General features: G+C 49.4%; 8 protein-coding genes across 8 annotated transcripts; 3 read left to right on the forward strand and 5 right to left on the reverse strand.

Moving 5' to 3' along the window:
* Positions 1-226: 226 nt before the first annotated feature.
* N7519_008479 (NADH dehydrogenase [ubiquinone] 1 alpha subcomplex subunit 6) lies at positions 227-1,076 on the reverse strand (the record flags this gene model as incomplete). Its single annotated transcript, XM_057295255.1, has 4 exons — positions 227-369; positions 547-693; positions 866-927; positions 1,034-1,076. The coding sequence occupies 4 exons, from the start codon at positions 1,074-1,076 to the stop codon at positions 250-252; spliced, it is 372 nt and encodes a 123-aa protein (XP_057143137.1). The 3' UTR covers positions 227-249.
* Positions 1,077-1,119: 43 nt separating this feature from the next.
* N7519_008480 (uncharacterized protein) lies at positions 1,120-1,347 on the reverse strand (the record flags this gene model as incomplete). The annotated part of the gene is made up of 2 exons (XM_057295256.1): positions 1,120-1,242; positions 1,270-1,347. 2 exons carry the CDS (start codon positions 1,345-1,347, stop codon positions 1,120-1,122), a joined length of 201 nt encoding a protein of 66 aa, XP_057143138.1.
* Positions 1,348-1,477: 130 nt separating this feature from the next.
* Positions 1,478-2,134, forward strand: loc1 (the record flags this gene model as incomplete). The annotated part of the gene is made up of 2 exons (XM_057295257.1): positions 1,478-1,777; positions 1,853-2,134. The coding sequence occupies 2 exons, from the start codon at positions 1,478-1,480 to the stop codon at positions 2,132-2,134; spliced, it is 582 nt and encodes a 193-aa protein (XP_057143139.1).
* Positions 2,135-2,360: 226 nt separating this feature from the next.
* Positions 2,361-4,022, reverse strand: N7519_008482 (putative hydrolase, alpha/beta fold family; the record flags this gene model as incomplete). The annotated part of the gene is made up of 6 exons (XM_057295258.1): positions 2,361-2,546; positions 2,604-2,732; positions 2,784-2,907; positions 2,962-3,042; positions 3,099-3,259; positions 3,315-4,022. The coding sequence occupies 6 exons, from the start codon at positions 4,020-4,022 to the stop codon at positions 2,361-2,363; spliced, it is 1,389 nt and encodes a 462-aa protein (XP_057143140.1).
* A 1,151-nt stretch (positions 4,023-5,173) lies between these two features.
* N7519_008483 (uncharacterized protein) lies at positions 5,174-10,019 on the forward strand (the record flags this gene model as incomplete). Its single annotated transcript, XM_057295259.1, has 6 exons — positions 5,174-6,032; positions 6,821-8,067; positions 8,127-8,237; positions 8,291-8,308; positions 8,361-8,476; positions 8,525-10,019. The coding sequence occupies 6 exons, from the start codon at positions 5,174-5,176 to the stop codon at positions 10,017-10,019; spliced, it is 3,846 nt and encodes a 1,281-aa protein (XP_057143141.1).
* A 616-nt stretch (positions 10,020-10,635) lies between these two features.
* Positions 10,636-11,251, reverse strand: N7519_008484 (histone H3 family protein; the record flags this gene model as incomplete). The annotated part of the gene is made up of 2 exons (XM_057295260.1): positions 10,636-10,982; positions 11,086-11,251. 2 exons carry the CDS (start codon positions 11,249-11,251, stop codon positions 10,636-10,638), a joined length of 513 nt encoding a protein of 170 aa, XP_057143142.1.
* A 486-nt stretch (positions 11,252-11,737) lies between these two features.
* On the forward strand, positions 11,738-12,484 carry derA (putative ER-associated proteolytic system protein Der1; the record flags this gene model as incomplete). The annotated part of the gene is made up of 1 exon (XM_057295261.1): positions 11,738-12,484. One exon carries the CDS (start codon positions 11,738-11,740, stop codon positions 12,482-12,484), a length of 747 nt encoding a protein of 248 aa, XP_057143143.1.
* A 1,897-nt stretch (positions 12,485-14,381) lies between these two features.
* On the reverse strand, positions 14,382-14,630 carry N7519_008486 (uncharacterized protein; the record flags this gene model as incomplete). The annotated part of the gene is made up of 1 exon (XM_057295262.1): positions 14,382-14,630. One exon carries the CDS (start codon positions 14,628-14,630, stop codon positions 14,382-14,384), a length of 249 nt encoding a protein of 82 aa, XP_057143144.1.
* Between the last annotated feature and the right edge of the window lie 861 nt (positions 14,631-15,491).

The raw sequence follows: 15,491 nt of genomic DNA on the forward strand, positions 1-15,491 counted from the left end.
GTCCGCGATGCATTCTATGAAACCAGTATTGCCAGGAAGTTTGTGTTGCCATAGGATCAGCATCATGTCTTGAAGCTAGGCGTATGCAGAAACTACATGAGGTCAGAACGAAATAAGATAATGGAATGGCTTATTCAGACAATATATACACATCATGTCTATCGATGGCGCAGTCCCTTTAACTGGCACATCGTGGACCAGAAACGAGATGAAGAGGATAGGAAATGAGAAAGGAGCAGAAAGAGAGATTTAATTGCGACCCTCGAGGAAACCAGAGACGAAGTTGCGGGGTAGCCGCGCGCCAGGGTCTTCTTCTGGGCGGAAGTACTTCATAACATGAGAAAGCTGCTTCCAGTAGTTAAGGGTTTCCTGCATTGAAATGATGTCAGTATTTGATCCTAGAATTGCGGGTGACTACAATAATGGACAATCAAATCAAGACAGTTTAGAAGCAGCATTTGCTTCTCACAATTATCTTCTTGAAGGAATCCGCATGTCGAATAGACATATCATATCACCGAACAGGAAGGGTGGACCTGGACTAACCTGGAACTCGGCGTGGCTCTGGTACAACAGCACATCCACGACGGGCAATTGGCTGACGTAGCGGTGCTTCTCGAACTCCTGGCGGATCTTCGTGCGGATGGCGGATACGGGCATGCCCAGAGAGTACATGGTCTGGATCTCCGGGGACTGTATTGGTGATATCACGTTAGCTGAGTCCATTGCGGGGTCAAATTGTGGCCTTTTAGGACAGAGAAAACAGCAACTATTCAATCCGTTCCAACGATATCCGCCTGGAACGGAGGAAAAGAGCATAGCAAGGGAGAAGGTGTATCGGCCTAGGATCTCGGGCTAAACTGACCGCGCGGAGCCATTCGCGGTACGACTTCAGGACTCGGAATTTCGCATCGCTCCAGTTGACAGCTAGAAGAGAAATAAGTATATTAGCACCTTTTCGCGGGTGGGATAGACTCCATTGACGATCCCGCCGGGTGGACGGCGGAACGCATCGGGCGTGGAAGGGACGTACAGGAGCGCGTGCGCTGCGCCAGGTAGGTAGGGTTGATAGTCATTTTGGAGGAGAGTTGAGTGCCCACTCAATCCAGTGCGGTTCAATCACTGGGTGCAGGAAGACGGGGGAGAATTGAACGTGGGTTCCTGAGCTATGAGGGTGGAGGTTTCGATCTGAGGTTGGTGGTGGAATGGGCCAGGCTCACCGCCTGCCTTTTCAAAAAAATTCTTTTGCGAATTTGGGGATTATCGGACCGTCTGCGCGACGTTTCTCTGCTCTTGTTTTTTTTTCCCGTCGAATAATTTTCGATATCTCTGATTCCCTCGGAGCATTATTTGATTCCTTTTGGGCTGTTGAAGTAATTACAGCCCATTTCTCGCCGCTCTATCGATATTTGCATTCCCACTCTCAGTCCGCCTCGTCTCAACTCAATCAACCGTTCAATTCCTCAAGCACTACGAAATGGCTCCTAATGTTGGAGGAGCGAAGGGAGGCGCAAAGGGAGGTGCGAAAGGAGGCAAGCCTACCAACCTGTCGTCTGCCTCGCGCGTGAGCAAATCGGCCAAGAAAGATGGTCCCAAGCGTCCCCCGCCTAAGGAACAAAAGAGCAAGCCCCGGACTGCCAACGAAAACTTGAAGAAAAAGAAGAAGAGAGTATACACCGAGAAGGAGCTGGATTTGCCTGAATTGAACCAGATCACACCTGTCGGAGTGATCAAGCCCAAGGGCAAGAAGAAGGGCAAAACCTTCGTCGATGATGCAGTATGTTTTGCCTCTCATACTCTGTTCTCTTGATTGCACTCTATAGATGTCTGACACTAACACTATCGCGTACAGGAGGGCATGATGACAATTCTCGCCATGGTGAACGCCGAGAAGGAAGGCCAGATCGAGTCCAAGATGATGAAGGCACGTCAATTAGAAGAGATCCGCGAGGCGAAGAGGGCCGAGGCCGAGGCCCGCATGAAGGAAAGGAAGAACAAGTTTGATGATGTGAAGGATTCCATCCGCCAAAAGAAGAAGGGCAAGGGTGGCGACAAGGCCGCAGAGCCCACGAGTATCAAGGATAGTATCTCGAAGCCCGGGCGATCAAAGAAGAAGACCGTTGCATTTGCTTGAAAAAAAAAAAGTCTGAATATTTGTGTCTATATTTTGATTATGTATTTAGATGTCGGGGTTCGGCGTTTTCACCGGTTTATCAATCTATGTCTATCGGAACAGAAACATCATTTTGCCAAACGATACACCGAAAATGGTTCCCCCATTGTAAACCATGAATGACCTGTCGCTTTCGAAAAGGTGATTGTAGCAGTTGGTTGAGAGGGCAGAATGCTTGAGGGGCCAATTACAGCCCTAAAGGTAGTGCGAGTTTGCGTCGCATCGAGACGAATTCAGGCTTAGGTGCCGTGTCCGGCTCTTTGTTGGCACCAATGTGGCTGGCAATATTTCCAGGGAGTCTTTCGGGGTGTTCAACAACTCCAGGGATACTAGTGTCGATTTCCCTTGCCATTTTGTTCAAGAAGTTTGTCACCTGAAGGAAAGTTAGTAGGTTCATTTCCGATGCCAATGGCCAATTGCGAGTACATACCGGCTTGACAAACCACCTGGACCCTCCAAGCTCGAACCAGCCCAGATGACCACCCCACGATGTAGTCAACATGACTCCGTATGGCGTTTGAGTCATTTCCTGGTAGGGCAGAGCCTCTTGGCAAGCAATCTAATAAAGTCAGCGATGTTTTCACGGTTGTGGCAGGCTTTCATAACCTACAGGATCATCCTCTGCTTGAATGCTAAGGAAAGGAATCCTGATAGCGAGCATGGAATCGGTGGAAGTGGCATCACGGTAATAGGCTCCCTCGGTGGGGTAGCCCCAGGTCGGACATTGCAGAGCTCTGTTTCATGTTAGATCGGTATTCATTTTGCTATGCAGAATGCATTCTTCTTACCGGTCGAACTCGTGGAGGTAGGTAATGTTTCTTATCGCATCGACGTCGATGCGAGGATTTTTAGAGACTTGGTCAACATGCCTGTTTTCCAGGTGGTTAGTTAATTTGACACATAAGTCGAATAGACAGGTACTCACGCCTCAAAGAGCTTCTTCATACTTGTCCCCATGGTTCTGCTGTATACCTCCTTCCCAATCCAGGTACTTTGCAGAACCATAGAGCTAACATCCAAGTTCCACGGGCTCGCACAAATCACGGCTGCCTTCAACTGGCAGGCGTCGCCTTCCTCTCCCAGATACTATACAGTTTGTCAGTGGGAAGTACAGACAGTCAGTTTTGCAGGGGAATCATACATTAGTGAGGATGTTGGCACCGAGTGAGAAGCCAATTCCAAAAAGAGGGCGATTGGGGAATTGCGTCCTGAGCCACTTGACAGACTGGCGAACATCCCAGGTAGCTCTGGCATTGTAGAGAACACCGGTACTGATATTTGTCTCCGCACATCCTCTCGAATTGACAACACATGCTTCCCACGCGCCATCTTTCACAAGCGGTGCCAGGACTTCCCGCAAGTATATTTCATGGGAACCACCACTTAGACCGTGAAGAAGGACAAGCATGGGCTTGGTGTCATCTGAGGGCAACGCCGCAAACTCTTCCTGAGAGAAAAACGATGTGCGTGACGGCATACCAGACTTTTGGGTATACTTTCTCGCTTGATCAGTAAGCTCCGGGTCTTGAGGCATGTCGTACGGTGCGACCACAAAATCCATGGCATAGTGGCCTGTGAATGCGGGGCTATCCGACTCGAACATTTTACGTTTGTAGTAAACGGGAACATTGTCCTGTTTCAAAGTGGTCCAGCACGTCTGTAAGTGCCCATTGAACAAGAAAGGGTTTAGGTTGCATGTCTCTGGTGTTGCAGACCGACAGACATCCACGAACGTGGTTTGTTCCTTAGCACCTGCGGCACCGGGAACTTTGGTCAAAGTCAACCTATTGTCCTTGGCATGATGGAAGGCTATGCGGCCCTTGGGACGAAGCCATGAAATCAGACCCATGGCGATCAGCCCGGATAAGAGGGCTGATAGGGGAAATGAATTCAGAAGAGTTGAGATGAGATCGAGCATGAGGGTTATCTAAAAAATGTTGAAACTGAGTAAAGGGACAAATCGATCTCCCAACGAAAGTCGCTCAACTTCTATATGCAAAAGAAAGAAAAAGAACTTGAAGAGCATGTAAAAATCCAAAATAGGTGATCCAAGGATCCACGCCAACTCTATCGATAACAGATTGGACCTCGGCAAAAAAGTTATGTTTAGATTTTCCGCCAAGCCACTGGGCCATATTCTACGTGGATCCTTCCAAGGTTGGTTCAATGTGACTAAGCCCATTTTTATGCCACTGCACGTGATGCATATAGTTATGCACATTTTGTCAGGTGATCAGAGCCTCACGTGATTAGTCATCATTATGAGGCCCCGCCTGGGCGAGCTGCCCAGGTGCACGGGCACACCTGATAGCATGCGGGCTATTTTGTCATACGCCAGCAGTCAGTTGACAATGTCATAGCGCGTGCAAGGCCTGAGCTCAGATTTCAAGCAGGAAACACTCCTTATCTAGTGCAGTCAGGAGAAGTTGGGGACATTCCGCCGAATACGAAGTGATGATGATATGATGCTCAATGCGGCAATCTGTTTTCCGCATGCGGAAGCCCTAAATTCACTTCCGGCATGAAGCACAGGGAGAAATCCCCATGTCTTCCGACAATAGCAATGTCCTTCTTAAAACTGACCAAGATAAATGTAGGGTGAGAAAGTTGAAATATCCGGTGCTCTGCATCTGGATCATCAGACAAAGAACGGGCTGAGCCACCAACGATCAGTTCCTCTTCTTTATATGTAATGCTGATAGCATTAGCACCCATCTTTTGTGACCCAGTCCCATGGTCCGTTTCCGGGAATCTTTATCTTCCAGCAGACTATTTCAAGGAAAGGATCCATACCTTCTCTCTTTTTCCTTTAAAGGTGATGCAGCACTGTTCGTCACACGATGCGCTTGATCTCTACTACAACATGATAGTAACTGTCGAAACGCCACTATCCAGCTTGTTGATTCACAAATAACTCATGAGGCCTGGTCACCAAACGCCTTTGAACGACCTTTGATTCAAGCACTCATGACTTTAATAATAAGAAAGTCCCCGTCCGACATGTCCGATCGTGTACACCGCGCCACAGAAAAGTTTAAGACCATGATCAAAATGAGAACCTGGTCCCAAAAACGAGCGAAGCAGCAACAGGAGAATGGCCATGGTCGTTGCTACCTAATGGAATTACCCACCGAGCTGTTGTTGGAGATCATATCCCATCTGACAGTGCTACCGGAGGCTGCATTTGCGCTAACCAACAAGCGCATGTTCGCAATATCTGGAGAGATCCTTCTCTCGAAATCCCTCCGATTCAGTCGGGATTTTGCGCCGCTTTTCCACCATTACCGCAATGGACATAACTTCGTCACACCACGGTGGTCATTCCTCAACCTGTTGGAAAATTCCCGCTGGAAATTATGCTCCAAGTGCTTGAAACTCCACCCTCGGGCCGCATTTTCATCCAGAGAGCTGAGGCGGAAGCCAGAGAGTCGAACATGCAATGTTGGAGAGTTAGCAGGGGTTGTCGACCTGTGCCCATGCAAGAAATTAACTTTCCGCGACAAACTTGACCTCGCGGACCATGTCAGAGTGCGGCAGGCGACGCTGCAACCCTTGAAGTCAAAATTCGGGAACGCGGTTGACGACCGCTACTGCTGGCATACATGCACCGAGCAGTATGGCCCAACCGAGTTGACGACATCTTTGTTCCCAGAAATCAATGCTGACAATCAGCTCGTTCTTCGCACGGAATACCAACTCACCACTGAGTCGGGCCAGGTTGGCAAGGAAGATTATATGACACCACGCTTCGGATGTGCACATCGGTCGGTTGACCTGTGGGTCTCGAGCGTCCATCAAACCACTATATGCCGCCTCTTTGACTCATTCTGCTCGTCTTGCAAGCGTATATCAGTCTGCAGTGCGTGCAATACGACGTTGACATGTCCACGGAAAGCACCATTCCATTCAGAAAAGTCTGGCAAAGCTACATATTCATTCTGGACGCAAAGAAGCCTCGGTGGGACGGGTCCAGCTCCTGATCCGGCCTGGGGAGCACAAAGAATTCATCCAGCTGAACCTTCAGTCAGTGTTGAAAACTGTAACGAGTTGTGTCCTTGGACAGTGCGCGAGCACCCAGCGCTCTCATTCGCGCCGAGTATAGAACAGGAAATTATCGATTCTGGAATAGGTAATTCACCCATCAACCAACTGTACACATACATCAACATGGTTTAACGGATTTGTTCAGCTGCAAGAGAGGCCTTGGGGGCTTTAGCAGGATCATGAGGAGTTTGTGGGCCAATTGGCGTTCATTTCTTCGTTTCCAACCTTGTCAGTATATATTGTATAGTGAGCGCTCTTTCAGCGTGTTAGATTGGTTTTTGGTTAGCATCAAGTATCTAGGCATATTCATAATAATTCAACCATTCAGGCAAGAAACGGCCACCTTTTTAGTGGCTCTTCCCTATATTGCGTTGATATCTTTGTAACGTCCTTGTTGGAACGCTTTGGATATATATTTTTCATTGTCTTAACCAAGTATCATATTGACCAAGAGCACAACTCAAAACAGAAAGGAAAACCAATATTGCAAATCATCAAAGAAGACGACTTTACAATGGATTTTCAGATGTAGAGAACATTTGAAGCCTACATGTACCTCGATGCAGAAGAGTCGAGGTACCTAATCGCAACATCTCTTATCAGCTGACCGCCCTGGGGTTTCTCCGGACCGACACGATCCACGCTCACTATCTCGCGCGTTCGACTTCGTACTCGATTCATACGAGTATTGTCTGTTTCTCGGGGCGATGAGCTTCCCACCACCTGGTTCCGGCCAATACCCGCATTATCTACCGCCGCCACCATATCAACACGGGCAAATTCCCCCGCAGATACTATACAATAATGCCCATCCTCTGCCGCCCCCATACGATGCCTATGGCAAACCAGCAATGTATCCTTCGGCCATGACCCCATATCCTCCATACCGATCGACATACACTCCACAGCCGCAGCAGCAACAGACGCGTCCTCCTCCGCAGACTCCCCCGCAGCAGCCGCTCCAATTACCACCACAAGCTCTCCAACCACGGCCGCAGCCAGGATCACAGCCAGGACCACAGATTCTCCCTCAGCTACAATCGCCCCCTCAACCTCAGCCGCCAGCTCCCCCTCCTCCGCCTCCGCCTCAAATCCAACAAGAAGAGCTGCAACATCAGTTTGTCAACCCGGCTCAATTGTTTGTACAACAACCTCTGCCTACTGCTCCACGATCCCGATACACCCAACTCTCTCCTCAGTATGGCCAACCGCCGTCCGCCCCGAGCGCTAGCCCCTCCCAAATGGCACCGGCTACTTCGCCAGCTCCGCCGCCAGTCATGTCTGTTCATGTTGCTCCTGCCCCGCCTCCTATTAGTCCTAAACCAAACACCCAAAACAACCAAGGACAAGCCAATATCCATACACCGCAAACACAGCCTATCATCAAATCCGAACCCCCGCCAGCCAAGATCTCTCCCAAAGTAGAGCCTCAGAAAAAAGTTTCTACGCCTATTGCAACGCCGAAACCCATTACGACACCGAAACGACCCCAGCCTGCTCCATCGCCGGTGACACATGCTACTCCGCAAGTTATGATCGCAGCTCCTTCCCCGGTTGTTCAAGCGAGAATTCAAAACCAGACTCCGCAGAAGCAACCCCAACCACAGCATATTGAAAAGAAGAGACAGCTGTCTCAACCAAATGCCGAAAAGCATGGGAAGCTCACGCCTGCCAAGTCTACGAAGCCTCCAGTCGACTATCAGGTTCTGCTATTGTCCTTGGCCGATGAATATCTAAATGCTGCCCATGCTCGCGGAACAACAACCTCATTGACCGCTCGTGAGACGGACGTCGAGGAATATTACAAGCTGGTTGCTACTGGATTGGGCTGTTTGGAGGCTGTCTTGAAGGTTGGTGAACCTCTCCGTTGGAGAAATTCTGTGCCCATGCTAAGCAAATGATATGATAGAATTGGCGATTGCAACCTCGTAAAGAAGCTCTTGTTAGACTTCGATATGCGCGTACATTGTTCGAGGAGACAGACAATGACATCGAAGCGGAAACAGCATTGAGTAAAGGGGTGTGTATTTGTTTCCCTCCTCGGCTCTAGAAATGCCCGCTAACTTGACACAGATCGATCTTTGTGAACGAGTCAGTCAACAGAAACTTGATAGTGTGTTTGTTTAATCTCTGACTGTTATAGAACCGTATGCTTGACTTGAAATACAGCATGCAGCACCTCTTGGCACGAATGCTCCACAAGAGTAACCCTAAAGCTTCTTTGAAAGCGGTCGATGGGATGATCCAGGATGTGGAAGCGTATGTGCCACTCCACTTTCTTTGGCCTCGGGATGCTAATAGCTATAGGTACCGCCATGCCGCATGGGAGTACGCGTTTCGTTTCCTTCGAGTATCACTCTCGTTGTCATCCCCGTCACACCAAGACTCCGTGCAAGCGTTACAGCATCTTCACAAAATCACGGCGATGGCTAGTCGTAACGGGGACAAGGCTGTTTCAGCAATGGCAGCTGTCATCGAATCACTTGCACACTTGCAGCAAGCGACGAATTCCGATTCTATCGAGCAGGCACAGCGCGCCGTGGCTGCCGCGCGAAGCCATCAACTGAATGATGAACTTCGCCATATACCTCAACTTACAACCTTGATTCAAATGGTCGATATCTGCTGCAGTCTTCTAGAGTACGACGTCAACCAGTCTGGACAGAAGTTGAAGGTCATGCAGGCTCTGATGGACGAAACACTGAGCGACAGCAACTGGCGTCCTGATGGGTCATTTTCAGTCCCTCTCAACGGTAAATCCGCCGGGCCGTCATCCATCGACACAGGTGACATCTTGCAGGTTCAAAATGGGACATTGCTATTAAGCTTCAACTGGCTTCCTCAGCACGATCTTTATGCCCTTTGCTATTTCCTAAGCTCGATCACGCTCAGTGCCAAGAACTCATATGATGGCCGAAAAGCAGAGAAATATCTCGAGGAAGGGCTTCGAATGGTTCAAGGCAATTTCAAGGCCCCCCAAGAAATTCCAGAATCCATGGCCAATGCCAACCGTCGGGTTCAGTGGCGTCAGTCTCTTTACTGCAACCTTCTCCTCCAACGAGTTTTCCTGGCTTGCGCTCGAACAGATTGGGATCTTGCCAGCCAAACTCTCAACGACCTTCGACAAGTCTTCCAGGAGCTTGGTTCCAACCTTCCGGACACCATCGAATGTCTGATGGAATATGCCAGCGGCACCATCGCACAGGCAACTGGCGACCTGGACGCCGCACTGAACATATTCCAATCACCAATTCTGTCACTAGACCCGGCTACCAGCAAGACAGGACGCAACGATCCCTGTCGTGATACGCGCATACTCGCCGGTCTCAATACAGTCCTTATTCTCCGTGATCCAAGTCACCCGTCGCACTCCCTGCTCACCGCTGTTCTAGCAACCCTCGAACCCTTCTGCCAAAGCAGTCCAAACAAGTATATACAGGCTGCGTACTTCCTGGTCTGCGCAACTGTTCACTCCGAGTCAACCATCCAAACAAAACAATACCTTCAGCAAGCTCTGCAGTCTGCCACAGCAATCAGCAACAGCCAAATCACCTGTATGACCTTAACATTCATGAGCTGGAAGTACTTCCGCGGCGTGGTCGGTGAGCAAGCTGAGAAAAGCGCTCGAGCCGGTCGTGCAATGGCCAAACGAGCCAATGACCGTATGTGGGCGAGCGTCACTGACGACATGCTGGCTGAGACTCTGGAGCGACAGGGCAAGGGCGAAGAAGCACAGGGTGTCCGTGAGGAAGGCCAACGCCTGGTCTCGGGTCTTCCGCCCCGTTTGAGGCGTTCCGCCTGATTGGCTTTTGTCTATTGCTATAAACATGATATATTTTTTTTTGACGTCTTCCGCTTTGGCGTTTGTTGCGGAACTGTTCCTAGGGAGGCGCTCGTTTATGATACCATTTGATGGCCACCAGGGAAGGCGTTTGATATTTTCTGCGATTATTGACACGGGAATGCGAGCCGGTAAATGATATTATCGGCGAATCAAGAGATACCATTCGATACCCTAAGCACAGAAGTTTACCTAGTGGCATGTAGGAATCGTCGACTTGAAAACAGTGATAGGATTCAGCTCGGGGCGTATATCACACCACCCTTGGAAGATCATGAGTTGCTTCGCTCCCTATAAAAAAAAGAACATGAACACCCGACATCCATGCTAATGTACAAACACTATGGTATAGACCAGCCTGCAGCCACAGACACAAGCTCCACCAGCCGAAGCTGGACGAAGCATCGAAAAACATAACAAGGACAACAGCACCCGCCGAAGTCAACTCCATACCCACAATACGCCAGCAATGTCCGCTGAGACCCTTCTCCTCATCCACAGGAGAAAGCCACCATCCCACCGCGAAATTAATATTAAACTTGAAACCGCAAAAATCGAAACAGGCAATGTGGACAGCTCAACCAAGCCCTGCCCAGGCGCCGCGAATTCTCCGCGCAAGCTGGATATCCTTCTGCATAATAGTTACGCGCTTCGCGTGCAGCGCGCATAGATTCGTATCCTCGAAGAGGTGGACGAGGAAAGCTTCAGCGGCCTCCTGCAGAGCTTGGATGGCATGCGACTGCCAGCGCAACTCGGCGCCGACGTCGGCGGGGAGGAGATCGAGCGCGACTTCGCGGACTAAGCGCGCAAAGGGAAGTTTAGCGATGAGTAGGTCGTATGAGCGTTGGTAGCGGCGGATTTCCTTCAAAGCGACGGTGCCGGGCTTATAGCGGCGTCGGCGGCCTGTGGGGGTTGGGTCTCCGGCTAGGGCATTGTTAGAATGGAGGGATTGAGTCTGGTTGGGGAATTGCACAAGTAGAGTTGTGTAAGGCGCTCATTGTGGTGGTAGTGGGAGGGTAGGACGTACGTTGGACGTTGGCGGTGGTCTTTGCGACTTTTGATTGCTTTCCTCCCTTCGTCTTCTGTGCTTTGGTTGGTGTTCCATCGGCGGCGGCCGGCGCAGCGGCTGTCTTGCGCGCTTTGTTTTTTTGTGCGCTGTCTGGTGCTGTCTTGCTGGCTAACTTGGGTGGCATTGTGGTAGAGGAGAAACGCGCTGTGTGGTTTTTTTTGGTAGTGGGGTGTTCGACAGCGATCAATTGGGAGGTTTATCGCCTAGCAACCAGTGCCCTGCGAATTGCCGCGTTTGTGTCGAGATTGCCCCCTTGCAGGAACTGTGCTCGAGTATCGAGGGGACTTGAGGCTTGCGCACGATCAACTGGAGGGATTGGGATTCAAAACCGTATCTGCTAATAATTAGACAGTCTTTGTTGCGAAGGCTGAGGGAGCTGTCAATATGAACTATTCCGGCCTTAGCGTCCCAGCCCCCGTGATTCTCACGTAAACACGCGTCTCGTGTCTGGCACGTGACGATAAACTGGTCTACCTGGTCTTATCTCCGTCATACGTTGTACCCCGGAGGCCACTTGGAGAGCTCTTAGTGCTCGTGGTGATCATCCGCCCTTACTCCCGCTTCTCTCTGATTTCCGTTCTCCATCAGAAAGTTACAACTTCCCCACATCATGGCCGCCCTCTGGGAGAACAATGGGCAACCAGGCCAGTTTCCCCTCGAACAATGGTTCTATGAGATGCCACCCGTCACCCGGTGGTGGACGGTAGCCACCGTCGCAACCTCACTCTTGGTGCAGTGCCACATCGTGACCCCATTCCAGCTGTTCTACAGCTTCCGCTCTGTGTACGTTAAATCGCAGTACTGGCGACTACTCACGACATTCCTCTATTTCGGGCCCCTCAATCTCGACTTAATATTCCACGTCTTCTTTCTGCAGCGCTACTCACGTCTCTTGGAAGAAAGCTCCGGCCGCTCCCCAGCCCACTTCGCATGGCTGATCTTCTACGCCATGACAACTCTCCTTATCATCTCGCCTTTCCTCTCAATACCCTTCTTGGGAAGCGCGCTTTCCTCCAGCTTGGTCTACATCTGGGCCCGGCGCAACCCAGACACCCGTCTCAGTTTGCTGGGATTGCTGGTCTTCACTGCTCCTTATCTGCCCTGGGTACTGATGGGATTCAGTGTGATTGTGCATAAGATCGTGCCGAAGGATGAGATGCTCGGTGTTGTCGTCGGTCATATCTGGTACTTCTTCAACGATGTCTACCCACCCCTGCATGGTGGCCACCGTCCGTTTGACCCACCGCGCTGGTGGCGGCGTCTGTTTGAGCCTGCCCCTGGACCTAATGAGCGCGCGACTGATGCGGCTAATGTGAACCGCGAGTTTGTGGCTGCAGCGGCGCCCGAGGTTCGATGAGCCATGTTCTTATTGATAAAGCGTGGCTTTTCCAGAACGGAATCCCGAGCTTCCTTGTGGCATCGAACGGAAATTGAAATCTAGACCCTGTTCCATGAAAGACGGGACTCACTGGTATAAGTAGAGTCCAGGGTGCAATGGGTCCGATCCCGACCTTGATCTCTGCTGAAAACTCGCGCATCGATATCAAATCTGTGAACCATGTAGGGGAGAGGGAAGCTGGAAGCCAGCTAATCTCTTGGTGACGCTTTTCATCTAAGTCACACCGGATGAGAGCATTCGACATTATTCAACAAGTTTCGCATGAGACACGGATTGAACATGGAAACTGGCGGTCACGTTAAGACAATCTCCAAAAGTGGCACAACGGAGGCTATGGAGCGGTCTGTCTGAAGCAGCTCCCTTTTATCTGATAATGTGGAATGTTGCCATTTGGCCCAGTCCGCTCGACGTGATCTAAAAGAAGCAAGGATCAGGACTTGGTTTTCGTTTGTGTTTAAAAGAGCGACAGCGTGCATGGTTTTTCCTTTACATTGGAATAGCCACAGATACCCGAATTATTTTTCATTTCACTGCTGTACCGCTTAGAGCTGCATGCAGACGGAGACCTTAAGATGACGACATGTATCGTATCAAACCGCCATGACCTCCAAGTGCGGAGAGCATTTGTCCCTCGCAAACTCAAATGTACCCCTGTTTGTTTACTTTCACATGCGTTATAGTATAAAATAAAGTAAAACACTGTGTGCATGCATTACCAGCCACTATCAAAATTCACAGAAGGCAACGCATGATCGTACTATCCTTCGGTATGCCAAGTGAATTACAGGACTGCACAGCCTCGATCTTGCATATGCATATGCATAGGTAGTACTCCGTATCGGCAGCACAATACAATGTACAGAGTATGTAGTCAGACTAGTCATCTCACCTGGGCATAGCGACAAGTGCTCAATTATTATTAGAAAGAGCTGTCCGCAATACCCGTGGACGATGGAGGATCACGTCAGACCAAGGCTACCGCGAGGCTGTGCGAGTATCTTGTTCATCGTCCATTGTTTGTGGCGCTCAGCGCCCAGCGCCCCGTGCATTTCATGTATCGGCCCCATATTTCAGTACAGACCAATATGGTGCTATGCAGCGCTTTAATTAGGGGGCCCCGGGCCCTATCCGCCAAGCTGAGGAACAGCCACGTATATCATAGCAAATGTCTGTGCAGTAATACATGTATATTTGCCATGCACAAAGAACCTTGATAACCAATGCATCTGCTATAAGGTAGATAATCATAGAGTATAACTTGGAAAGTGTTAGACGCGCACTGCGGGTTAATATCAGATTTGTACCGAAAGAGTAATTCATCACCGTTTTTAGCGCCCACATCCCGCTGTGATAAGCATGGCACGGCAGGCGATCTGCGCAATGCCTGTACTTTATCACAGCGGGTATTAGAAGGGATAAGTGGTGTAATGGACATTGGAAAGTGATTTATATATACGGAATGCGGAGTACATACGTATGCAGGCTATATTATAGAGATGTATGATGTACGTTGAAATTAAAGGTTGAGGCAAGAATCACGCACGTCACATCCGTCGCTGATCTCAGAATGGAAACCCGGAGAAGCTTGAGTGCCGATCTTGGCTGGTGGCTGATGGTATGCTATGACGAGGGATAGGCACCCGAGTTAAAGGTTCAATCGATATACAACGTGGTGAACCGTGGGTTATAAGGTGGATTTGCCATTTGGGTGGTGTTGTGACCAGAACTCGTTGACGATTATGGGTCTAGTGGAGTGCTGTCTGACAGTTCCCATGGTAATGGATTAGCTACCAATCATTAATTCTAGGTGTACAGCTGATAGATTTATTTAAGAGGTTTCATTGGTTGGAATATTCTAATGTTGCACCTCTCCATATCCATTCAATACACCGAGGACGGAGTACGAATACGACTGAGACCGATGATGGGGGCAATGGAGACCTCGAATCGCACCGTGCACGCACCGTCCTGTGGCACGCGGTGGCGGTTCACTTGGCAAATCGGTGCCAATTCCTTCCTCTTGTGCGGGAACGACCTTGGCCGAGGCTGTGGCCAAGGCGTCCAAGGCTGGTTCTTTCATTTTACGCGTGGGATTAGGATTCATGAAGGATGTACTCTGTAACATATAGTGTCATAACTAAAATTGTGCTTATCAAAGGCCTACGTGTAATCCACGCCACGCTTGTGGCGGTAGCGAAAATACATGTACAATATTCTATACCGAATATGTAAGCGGAGAAGTATCAGTGGATGAATTATGGTTAAACCTTCGTGCTCCGTTAATTAACCCAACTAGTAAACCTACCTAGGGTAAGTTAACAAACCTTCCAAGCGACTAGCAAATGCAAAGTCCCACTAGCCTGGGGTTGAGAAAGGTACTGGTAAAGTACATGCTTAAATAGGACTAGTTCAATACACTGTTCTCACGTTGGCGTGGAGATTTTCTCCACGGCAGTATATTTACAATACGATGACGAGTCCTTGCGCCAAACTTAGATTCTCTTAGCGTTGATATCCTTTCATACTTACTTCTAGCAGCTATATATGTAGTGCATATTAGATTATATGGATAATATTTCAAGATATAATCGAAGTAATATTGAATCTAAGTCACAATCCAGCACCTACCTGTACTATCTGTATACAATTTTGGTGTTTTTCATTGAAAAGGAAAAAAGGTTAAAAAATTCCCCTTAGTTGCCCCACTGATAACCCACCAATCAGAACACGACCAAGCCGCTTAATCTTGGAACCACACCCCTCTCTGCTCAGCCTCCCGTAATGTTCTCAACAGCTTTTGTCCCTTCCCAAGGTCGGCGTATCGTATTTTCCCCTTCGTCGCCTCCCCTTTTTTTTTGCCTCAGGATTTCCCAATTTTTTTAACGCTCCCCGAGGTCTCTCCTTTCCTTCTTTAGATTTAGTCTCCCCACTCCCGTCACTCCTTATTGTCGTGAACTTAGTCTCC

This window comes from Penicillium mononematosum, assembly GCF_028829835.1.
Source record: "Penicillium mononematosum strain IBT 11891 chromosome Unknown utg000005l:1.0-9366267.0:1.0-9372171.0, whole genome shotgun sequence".
In the NCBI taxonomy this organism is placed as follows: domain Eukaryota; kingdom Fungi; phylum Ascomycota; class Eurotiomycetes; order Eurotiales; family Aspergillaceae; genus Penicillium; species Penicillium mononematosum.